This window comes from Lotus japonicus, chromosome 1 (assembly GCF_012489685.1).
Source record: "Lotus japonicus ecotype B-129 chromosome 1, LjGifu_v1.2".
In the NCBI taxonomy this organism is placed as follows: domain Eukaryota; kingdom Viridiplantae; phylum Streptophyta; class Magnoliopsida; order Fabales; family Fabaceae; genus Lotus; species Lotus japonicus.
In genome coordinates this window covers 36,173,820-36,185,581 of record NC_080041.1, presented here as the reverse complement: position 1 = coordinate 36,185,581, position 11,762 = coordinate 36,173,820, and the positions used below count along the sequence as shown (strand labels likewise).

General features: G+C 37.0%; 2 protein-coding genes across 2 annotated transcripts; both read right to left on the bottom strand.

Annotated features, from left to right (window-relative positions):
- Nucleotides 1-1,808: 1,808 nt before the first annotated feature.
- On the bottom strand, nt 1,809-5,750 carry LOC130734564 (protein EDS1L-like). Its single transcript, XM_057587033.1, has 4 exons — nt 5,271-5,750; nt 3,731-4,531; nt 2,464-2,879; nt 1,809-2,264 (listed from the first exon to the last, which is right to left on the bottom strand). Exons 1-4 carry the CDS (start codon nt 5,592-5,594, stop codon nt 1,967-1,969), a joined length of 1,839 nt encoding a protein of 612 aa, XP_057443016.1. The 5' UTR covers nt 5,595-5,750; the 3' UTR covers nt 1,809-1,966.
- Nucleotides 5,751-7,311: 1,561 nt separating this feature from the next.
- On the bottom strand, nt 7,312-10,108 carry LOC130734563 (formin-like protein 8). The gene is made up of 2 exons (XM_057587032.1): nt 9,168-10,108; nt 7,312-8,734 (listed from the first exon to the last, which is right to left on the bottom strand). The coding sequence occupies exons 1-2, from the start codon at nt 10,019-10,021 to the stop codon at nt 7,459-7,461; spliced, it is 2,130 nt and encodes a 709-aa protein (XP_057443015.1). The 5' UTR covers nt 10,022-10,108; the 3' UTR covers nt 7,312-7,458.
- Between the last annotated feature and the right edge of the window lie 1,654 nt (nt 10,109-11,762).

Here is an 11,762-nt window from a genome sequence, read left to right as displayed (position 1 = left end):
TTTCTTCAATTTTTCTCTTTCTCTTCTTTTGATGCCGTCCCACGAAGCTTCAAATACAAAGGAGAAGGAAAAAAAAAACTTATGTCTACAAGAGAAAGAACCAGCACCGCCGCATGGAAAATTGAATTGAACATATGGGTATTTCAAATTTTCATGTTCTGGATTTTTGTGTGTTTGATGGTAAATGTTAGGTGAGAAGGGTATGAGGCTTCTGCCAATCTGCAAATTTGGAGGAGCTTGTTACATCATATTTTCTTGAGATCAAAGAAAAAAAAATAATATTACACGTTTTAATATTTTATTATTTTTTATTAGAAAAATGAAATTAAATAAGTGCTAAGTAGCATTCCGTTTGTTCAACAGACGGAACCTAACGGAAGGGCGTTAATCGCACGTTTTAGAAACGTCAGGGACCTTGACCGCACGTTTTATACACGGGGGTGTAGATTGCACATTTATGAAACATCAGGGGCCCAAACTGGAATTAAGCCAAAATTATATTAACAGTAGATATCTATTAAGCTCTTTTTTATAAAATATAAAGTTAAATACACATTATTTTAAGGAGATAAAAAAGTTAAATTAAAATTAAAATTTCAAGAGAAACAAATTCAAGTGACTTAGTGCAGTACTTCAACACATTATTCCTTAAGAAAGTAGTAGGAAGTTCGATTCTAACTTTTTTGAATGAAAAAACTTAATTGTCAATTTTTTATCACTAAGTGTGCTTATCGTGGGGTGAGAGATTAGTCTCATGTACCTATCGTTAGGGTTATACCTAAATTAAAAATTGAGCAAACATATAAAATATACTGATTTTTTTTTATAAAAAAATATCATCTTTCATATTTCACAAAAAGGTTCTGTCAAAAAAAAATATTTCACAAAAACGTAACATTTAAAAAGGATATTATGCAAAATTAAAAAAGAATTACTTCAGGCACAATGTCGCTATTTTTTAATTAAAGTCTATTTTCTAGAGGATTGTCTAAATGACTCATGTGGGTTAATAACCCACAATTTAATGGACCAATTGAATTTTTTTATAAATAAAATATATAAATTATAACTCACTTATCTTCAATGTAATTGGTCAAATTTGATAATGAATTATTTAACCCAAACTTTTTCATAAGTTATTTAGATAACTCTTTCTAAGAAAGTAGTAACACCCTGTATATATTGCTCTTCGGGAAGTGACGTTTTCATTTTATTCTCTCCTAATGAATTGTTGCCACTAGATCAATCCAATGGCTGCAATATCTGCTGCCAATAATGATATATACACACATCATTTTTTAAACACTTCATTTTTACATATTTTTGTTTCTATCTCTCTACTCTTACCATTTATCATATTTCATACTTTTTCTCTCTTACTTTTTCTTTTCTTCATATCTCTCTCCCCATTCCACCTCTCTTAGAGATGTGAAAGAAACAATATTCTATCTGCTGCAAAGAGCGCGGGAGGGAGTTCCACAAGAGAGGATCGAGATCCCACTGGAAACACCCATCAAACACTTGAATTTTTCTCTTTATTTCCCAACTTCTTTTCACATCACATTATATATAATATTCATTATTTTTTTTGGCTTAAATATGTTGGAGGTCCCTCTAAAATATGGGTCATTTGGTTAAGGCCCCTACAAATTTTTTTGGGTGGAATAAGCCCATAATGAGAAAATAATATATAGTGATAAGCTCCTACCGTGAGGTTCCGTTTAATATTTGATGATTCTGCAAACGACGCTGACGAAAAAGTAAGAGAGAGAAAGTATGAGATGTGATAGATAATTAGGGGAGAGATATAAATAAAAAGAGGCGGAAATAAAGTGTTTAAAAATGAGGTGTGTATATGTCATTATTGGTCTACATCATACCAACCATTTTCCATTACAAAACTGAACAAAGATAATAATAAAAATTAGCTCACACCCTCAATGCACTAGCACATGCTTGTCTCTATTCATGGTTCAACAAGACTTCTAATGCATGAATATTGCTTGTGCTGCCAAGGCAGAAACTTCCACCACTTCACCAAGGTAGAACCCTCCAAGAACACATCGTTACCTAATTCACCCTTCCCAATCCATACTCTTATCTGCTCCTCTACTCTCACAACCCTTTCCTTTACATTCTCAAAAGAACATTTCTTGTCACTTGTTGCCATGTTCCAAAGATCCTCCACCTCAGCCCAGAAGCAAGACTCCGAGATAGCTTCCTCCGTTCTCCCCTGCGAATGCTCCAACCACCTCTGCGCGTACCTGGAAAATGTTGGGTAGCCACGTAATGAGTGTAGACACCAAGAGTTAGAAGAGCGAGAAATGCAGATATGAGAGAAGTAACGAATGTGTCATGATGTGATAAGAAGAGAGATATACGAGAAAGCAAAAGGAGTTGTATCATAACTATTTGTAGGGTGTTTTTTATACTGCTTAGTGTCTACGTATCATAAATGCGTACCTGTAACGTCTTGGCCTTCCCTTATCCATGTAAGCCCCTTCCCTCGGGTGGCGGTAGTAGTTAGCTATGTCCAGCGGCTCCACGAGTCGGCGAAACCTTGTTCCTTGCTCTATCCAATATTTGTTGCCTTCGAACTCGTCTGGGAGTTCGTAACTTCTTAGCTTTTCAATTATCTCATCCCACACCCCTGCAAGCTCTAGCCTCGTCACGTTTGCTGAGAAGTCCTCTATGTCATCTTGGATCTTGAAGCTGTCGTAGTACCCTACTTTCTGGAGTGACTTTGTTTCTCTGTACTCATCCAGTTTCTTCATTCTTTCCTCAACAAAGGCTTTCTTCTTTTTTATTACTTCCTCGTTGTCCCGTTTCCTTGCCTCTGACTCCCCTGCTGCTCGAAGGCACAGTCTTGCTCTTGTGCTCTGGAATTGCATACAGGGAATAATCACATATATATGATCAATGTTTGGATCACCCTTAATTGATTTTGATGAAATGGATAGTGATAAAAGTGACTTAAAAGTGAAGTGAATAATCTTATGAAATTGAGCCTTGGCACAACAATAAAAAGTTATTGCTATGCGACTGAGGTCATGGAAATAACCTCTTGTGTAAAAAATCAGGATAAGTCTAAGTACGATAGATCAAGTGATCGGATCCTTCCCTGACACTGCACATAGGCTTTGATGCAGCGGGCTGTCCTTTTTTAATTTTATGAAATACAGTCATTAAATCCTATAATAGATCATGCCCACTGCAGAATCTAATCTCATAATCGATTTTGGAGTTCAAACCAATTATGAAAGGAGATGCCTAAACAGGCAAAAACTGATTGATTCTGACAATGGAGAATTAGTTATAACATTGCAAACATTGAATTATAATGTGCTTACAAACCTGGTAGGTTTCCACGTTTTGAGGAGAAGTTCTGAAAGAAGTTACTAAGAGTTCAATTTTGTGGTGGTGAAGTGATTATGTTAGGTTTAGACATGAATCTAACTATTTGATGTTCAATGGTTTAAGGAATAAATGGTTAGCTAAAATTTTATCATTTGATCTTATTATAATTGTAGATTCATTTCATGCAATTGGTTAATGTAGAGCAAGTACATAATTGTATTATATCCATGATAACAAGGTAAAGAAATGAACTTGAAATTGTCTATTTCTTTTTCCCTATAGCATATATAGTTGTTTTGGCCAAGAACTTTTTCTTTCATTGGAAGGAATGTAAGTGGTTATGGTGAATACAATAGCAGGAAATGTTACTTACCAGGCCAAGGTCATTTAAGGCCATGTTAATCTCTGCAGTGTCACCACTTGAACTATCCTCAGGCAAAGGAAGCTTCCCCAGTTGATCCAAGTACACAACATTCTGCATTCTTAACGTTTGTTGCAGTTCAGTATCATTGATGACATGTTCTCGCAGGCTTCTATAGGGAACTTGATCAGCTTCAGTTTCAGTGTTTATCTGAGCAGAGAAAAACAAGAGCTGCAGAACCGCATCTGGGTTTCTTACGACAATTTGCTTTGCTTCCTTTCCATTTGCAATGCAGAAAATGTAAGTTCCAAAGGGCCTGTAAGGGCTCATTGGAAAAAAATTTGCCAGTGTTTCAAGTGCTGCATCCGTCGTGCCCATTAGCTTGCACGCAGCATGGCTCGTGACAGATGCAGCACTTGACATCACGGCAAAGTAGAAATCTGAAGCTTCTGTAACTCTTCCAATGGACTCGTTCATGAAAGATTTGGATTTGGGGTTGAAGAACTGTGAAACTGGTTCAAGGCTTTGGTCCAAGGAAGAGAGAGGAGCAAGGAGAATTCTTGGCACTATGTCATGCTTCATGACAAAATGAAAGAAATAGCGAGACCAGTTTTCTCGCGCAGTGGCGTGAGAAAATATGTGATTGCCAACTAAGGGAGAACCGGAAGTTACACAGAGGAGAGGGATCTCTCTATGAGATTTTGGTGTTAGGTACTTCTCCAAGGTCCAGAGGGATGCAAGAATGGCCATTGGAGCACCAGAGGAGTGTCCTGTAAACACTATTTTCTTTTGTTTGCTCATTGCTTTGTCTACCTGCAGATTCATTCATATATATGCTTCATTAGATAAAGGAAAGTAGGAAACCCATAACTGCATACCATCTGATAATGACAATGGCCAAGTTTGGATAAACTTTTAGCTTATGGCCTACTTCAGTTTTGAGTATTAGAAATATTGATTTAGTTAGTTTCTTACTTAGGTGGTTAGTTAGTTATGGTTACTAGTTAATTACTTTGCTCTATGGTAACCTTTTGTATAAATAACAATCACTTAGTGTTATTTCAGCATCTTTTTCATGATGAATGATTACTTGTTTAGATACTTTTTCTCTACAGTTCCTCTTATCTTTGATCCTATTGAATGACTCTATGTTCCTAATTCGGAGATAAGAAATTTATTTCTAACGTAGAAAAAGTTCGTATAAGTGTATGTTTGGAAATTCTTCTACAATTTAATTAAAAGTAAAGTCAATTTTTGGAAGAAGCTTCTATGAGTAGCTTTTGAATGTCAGAATTGATTTTGAATAGTTAGAAATAGAAGTTAATCCAAATATGGTGCATGTGCATAAGTTATATGAGGTAGCATTGTGATAAAATCAACTATAAATTGAACACTCATAATGTCATTTTTCAATTTATTAGCATTAGTTACTTATCTAACAAATCCAGCAGATCTATGCTACAGGCAGTGTAATTGATGCTAAGGTTGTATTAAAGGAAAGAAACACATAAAGTGAATAGAGCTAAGTAATTATTGGTAAGAGAGTTGTTACCTCATCTTTAAATGCGGATTTGTCCAGAATGTCTTGGAATCTTTTCAGAAAGGCTTCATTGACTTTAGCAGCTTCATTGTTTCCAATGCTTTTAAGTGAGGGAAATAGTTTAAGATCTATTTTGGTTTCCCCAAAGGTTGTTCCAGAATACCAATCCTTGACAGAACCTGATGCTGGAAAGCTGATGATGACTTCTGAAGGGTTGACTCTGGTGTTCTTTTCAACAAGGTAATGCTTTTCTGGTGACTTGTGAGCCTTCCAGGCAGTAGAAAATGCCTTCTCAATCTGATCTGCTTTCATTTCTATGCCCTCACCTGCAGCCATGAGTCTCAGTTCTTCCCTGCTTGCTTCTCAGTTTCTTGCTTGTTGGACTTTGGAAGCTTGATCTGTGTGTGATGAGTTGCTCCACATGGAGATGGTTGTTATGAATAAAGAATTGTTGACGAAGGCTTTGTGCAAGTTGACTTGCAAATTGGAATATAAGTGGGGAACTTCCAATAGAAACAGGACAAGTGTCTGCAGTGATATTGGGGTGTGGGCTTGGAAGGTCAGTCACATTTTCCCTGAAACCCATATTGGTATATACTTTCTGTCTGAAAGGATCAGGGTCTTCAGAATATTTTGTTCTTGTGTTTTGTACTTAAGAAATTACTGAAATTATAAGGGTGTTTGACACAAACCTACCATGTCAGGTGTCCTAAGATTAAGATTAAGGCATAAGTCAAGTCAAACCACACTTACAAATGAAAGGAATCAAACTCTAGATAGAGCACTACAATATAGTATCACAAATACACATTACATCACAAGCTAGTATGCTCTACTCCATCAGAAAACATGGCAGACACAAAGAAGAAGAAAAACAACTCTGACTACCAAAAGTACAATACTGAAATCCAAAATACAAAAGGTAGACAGACTGTATGCTCTAAATCTCCATTTACTTTGATAGAACAAATTCAATTTTTTCAACATTTTACTTTGATAGAGATATTCTAGCGTATCAACAGAGTTACATGACCGGGAAAAAGTTAATAAGAAAATTAACTCAATGCTAAATGTTACAATCCCAAATAGGCCCATTTTGTTGGTACATGGGCCTTGAGTTTGGAGAGTTTATAGGGAAAAATAAAAACGAAAAATAGGAGAGAATGCTGAGCCTGAAGAGAGAGAAAAGAGGAAGGGGAAGTTAGTTACTGATGAGGGTGTATGAACAAATAGGCTACAAGAGATAATGAGAGGTATCTTTGGAATATCAATATTAGTTTGTTGACAATGGATGGAGCTTTCTATGATAATCACAAAAGGAATATGATCAACTTAGAAACCTTAGCAAAGGAATATGACAATGGATTCAGACTTCATCTGCATAAGTTATCAGAATCAAGCATCCCAAAGCAGCTGTGACCCCTCTTCAGGGCTGTGACCCCTCTTCAGGGCTCACATATATTTATTCTTCTAATAAAGTTGTTGAAAATATTTGGTAATCTTTGTCTTTTTTATTACATGACCCAAATAGCATCTAGATTGGACATACTAGCCAAACATAAAACAGTCAGAAACTCAACAAGATAACTATTCTTCTATGTCCCAAGGTACATTTCTTGAAATATCTGGGGTAAACCCCACTCAGTGCATTAATTATACAACTTTAAAAAGTGAGGATAAAGTAAATAGCCCTAGAGATAATGAGGAGAGTAAGGGAGAGCCTATAGATGAAGATGATGAGAGATTAACTGAGTCACCTAGGGGAGATGTGAGCTTAGATGTAGATAAGGGTAAGGAACCAAGAAAACATATAGATAAACCACATGATACTGATTGGTGATCCAGAAAGCATCAGAACAAACCTCCGTCAACAGAAATGCTAGTTCCAATAGCCAGGGTGTTAATTTGCGATTGCCGTTACGCTGCGGAGTTACTGATAAATGCGAGTTGCTACGGCCGTAATTGGCAAGAAAGATTAATGTAAAAGCTACAATTATCAGAAAGTTATTTAAGCCAAGTCTATAATGCCTGTCTGACTCAGAAATGACACCATTAGCTTCAACTACATCGAATCACCACTGAAGTTTTAAAGTTCGTCGAAATTACAGTTTTACATGTCAAATCTATGATCAAAGAAGGAACTCTAATGAACATTTTGTAGGAACCATCACATTGATACAAACAAATGCAACACCAATCTTCAGAAATCATCTTCTGACAGGCTGCAAGATGTAGCTTCTGACCTATTTGACAGAAAATACAAATCAAAGTTAGGGAATCTAAGTGCTGTCCTCTTTGATGGTGACAAAGGTGGTGTTGAATATCCAGGCTCTCCTCCTACACTCTTCTTTTCCATCTTCCTTTTTAGTTCAATGCAAGCCTGATCTACCATGTCAGCAAAATCTTTCACAATAACAAACAGTTGTAAGGGGTTTGACATGTTATCTTTGGATATTGCTCCTGCTAGATAGTACTCATTTGTTTTTCTCACAAGCTCCATGATCCTTTTCTGCTCCTCTTTCACCACCTTAAGCTCCTCCTCACATTCCTCTAGGAACCCTTTTATTTCCCTAGTGAATCCACCTCTCTCAGTGTTGCCACAGCATGTTATTATCTGTCTAATTTCACCAACATGAGCACTGAGATTGGAACACGTAGTAATGAAATTGTGGTAGTCAATGCTCGATGCTTTCTTTGCTTCATATAACTCATCACTTAACCCACCTAACACTGGAAAACCAAGCATTAGACACTCTTTCTCTGCCTCTTGTATGATTTCACCATTGTGCTTTTGATAGATAATTTCTCTTTTCCCTTCTGACTGAACTACTTGTTCTACTATGAAGTGAAGCAAACTGGTTTTCCCATCTGTGCTTTTTACATCAGAAAGTTTTCTAAGAGCACTCAAGTTGAAACCTTGTGCATTGCCTCTTGAGGTTCCAGCATTCATTCTGTTCCCAGCTTTGAGAATGGCCTCAAGGAGCTTCAGAAAAAGAGCACTATTTCTCAGCTCCTTACAACCCATTTCAATTGTTTGGAGGTTCTCCTTGAGCTGAAGAACTTCACAGTCATAATTTGACCTGAAAAGCATTGCTTTCAAACGGTTGAATGCTGTTGGAACTGCTTTCAGGATGTAGTATAAGAATGACTCAGCATCAGCAAGCTTATCTGGGTTGCCACTGAATTGGATGATTTTGGCTTCTTCTTCTTGAGAAGGAGCTATTTTGGTGAGCCTTTCAAGTGTCTCAACACTGAGACCCTGACCTTCGAGCAGTGCTTCCAAGATTCCCTTGCGAGATACTGCTAGTGATCTTAGCACAATTGCTGTGTTTTGTGATTTTCGTGGCTCGAGGATGAATATCTGAGATGGTGTGTTGGAATTGGACTTGGCCAAGTTGGAAAGAGCTTTTTTTGTTTCATTAGTTTTGTAACTGTTTGAGTATCCAAAGAGTGATTCCATGAGTTCATCATCAACCCTGTAAAAAGGGAAAAGGACTCAAATTGTGAAGAAGACATTAGAATTCGGGTTAGACCTAACTCTACCCAAAAGCTAGCTTAAGGGTGAGAACTTCTCCTCCATATATAAGCACTTTTTTTGTCATATCTCTAGTCAATCTGAGACTTCCTAACACAATGTAATCATGAAAAATATAAACTAATCAAATTAATAAGAAGTAAAATATGCTTACCAAACAATATAAAGTAAGATATTACCGAAATGGACTTGAAAATTGTGAAGTTGACATTAGAATTCGGGTTAGGTCTAACTATATCCCAAAGCTAGTTTAGGAGAACTGCTCTTCCATTTATAAAGTCATTTTTTGCAAATATAGTTGATGTAGCACTTCTTAAAACAATGTAAGCTTGATAAACATAAACTAGTCAAATTATAACTAATTAAGTTATTACCTAAAAGAGCCATCGTTGATCTGATCCCACACAGTTGAATGATCAACATTGGCTAGAACCTTATCCCAATGTAGAGGCTTCAACCTGGTTTGGCTAGGACCCTTCTCTCTTGAACTCTCCCCCACTGCAGCCTTTTTGGTGATTTTTTTGTTTGGTTTCCCTTTAGGTGCAGGTGGGGGTTTGAAAGATGAGAACAAGCCACTGCTTGGAAGTGGAGGTGGACCAGGTGGTGATGCTGCACTTTTTCTATGTATGGTGGTGGGAGAGGAAGGCAGAGGTGGTGGTGGTGGAGAAGGAGGAAAAAGAGGAGGAGGAGGACGACGAAAAAGAAGAGGAGCAGGGGGAGGAGGAGGGGTAGGCGGAGGAGGAGGTGGTGGAGGAGGAGGAGGAGGAGGTGGAGGTGGTGGTGGTGGTTGATTTTTCTTCTCATGATTCATTGGTGAAGGTTTTGGTAGAGGTGGAAGAGAAAGTGCTAACTCAGGTGATTGTTGCAAGTGTTGTCTTTGGACCATTACATCTATTATTCTCTTTTCCTCTTCATGATCTTCAAAACTTGGATTGAATATACTATTTGGGAAGCCAGTTCTCATTTCTCTGCATTCTGAGTCCATCATGTAAAGAACACCAACCCCATTTTCTTCAACAACTAGTCCTCTCACATTACCACCAAATTTTTGTATATCTACATGGCTTTCTCCTTGATCTTGAAGAAATCTTGCAGCCACTTGGTTTCGCCGGCGGTATCGAGCAAGAACAAATTTTTGGAAGAAGTAGAAGAAAAACCCTGCAATGAAAAAAGTAATCACAGCAGTGGCAACCACAGCCTTTGCAATTGCATGAGTTGGGGGTGACATTGACGAAGTTTGAGATGGGAGTGAGAAGATGAAGTGTTTGTTGGAGATGTTCTAATGGGCATTCAGGTGAACACATTCAAGGCAAGAGTGAAATGTGAGTGAGTAATCTGGTTGAAGGGCCATAGGAAAAGAGCATAAGAGAACAAATGTTGTGTTGTTATGTTTTGAATGTATTTAGCGACTGTTTGTTGACAATTTCAATGAGGTAGTTGTCACTGGTGCCATATTAGAAGCAGCACCATTTGGCCTAAAAATGACAATTTCAATTGATGACCCTTGAAATCACAGATAGGGTCGGCAAGTTTTGGGATGGAGAGTTGAAAATATACCTGATAAAAATGAAAACAATTAGTAAAATTAAGTGGTTTGTTAATTTAATTTAAACCCATTATGTTGCATCGCATCGCTGTACTTAGATGCAATTAACTAGTTTTTCTCTTTTGTTAATCTTTCTCTTGTAACAAAAAAAAAGTCACTGTTGGGTGATATTACCTCAGTGTTAGCTGGCGCAATAATTTTTTATAACTTAGAATTTTTTAATACACATGTTAAAATATTATCTAATCATTTAAGCTAGGGTGATGTTTTTTCTCTTCCATAAATGTATCATAAAATACACCCATATATATAACTGTTTTTCTCTTTCTTTTCATACTACTAGTTTTGGTATCTACACCCAAATGGGTGTCTACTAAGTTCCCACATATAAGTAAGGCACAAAATGACTCATCCTTTCTTAAATTTTATTTTTTCTCTAATCAATACTTGTACAATTTCAATGAGTTATAAAAAAATGGTGGTGAGTAATAAGTGCTTTGTCGAAGGTGCAATGTGATAGCTTAGCATAGCCGTCCCAACTTGATTCATAATTGTTAATTAGACATATAATTGACGTTTATATGTCTTAATTATAAATGGTGTATGCCGTCTCTCTGTAACTTCTTGTGAGGCAACTACAATCTTGCTCCAGCTGTTGCTTAGGTTGTTGGGTTGAATGGATGGAGTGTTGCTTATTTATTGTACAACAGATGGTTTGGTTTTGAATTTGATGACTGAAATTAGTTTGAAGATGCATACATTTTGTTTTAAGGATATTGTCCTATTGGGTTTTGGTAGATGCAGTATAGTAATGGTGTCATCTCACAAGAATCACATAGGACAGTTATAACAATGACATCCTGGAATTTGGACTCACTTGCAAGTTGCAAGCAGCCCTTTGCGGATTATTAAGGAGCAAGATGTAAATCCTCTAGAGTAAAACACTTGACCTTGGACCGGGGAAAGAAAACTTTTTAAACTGAAGTTGTTCTTTGCTTATAATCAATGGGAATGTGGGGGGTTTGTAAACAGCAAAGTTACAACTTCAGGACAGCAAGAAAAATTGCACCCATCAGGAATCGATCTCTGATCTCCCCCTACCCAACTTATATGGCCCTCAGCTCTTACCACTTAAGCTATCATACAGGGACGGTAGATTTGCATTTGTTTTTTTGCGGAAAAAGACAAATAATAATAATAATAATAATCATCTTTCCTCAAAGTAAAGTAGGAAAGTAATAAATTTCAAGATAATAGCTGAACTATTGGTCTGACCGATCTCAATTCTCAACTCATGAAAGTTGACCTATTGACAAGACATGCTTCGTCTTTTCCAAAATATTTGGTGTTTTCGAGACTTGTATACTAGTCTATGGAACACAACCCAGATAGGAGGACTGATAGGCGAGGTTGGGTTAGAGGC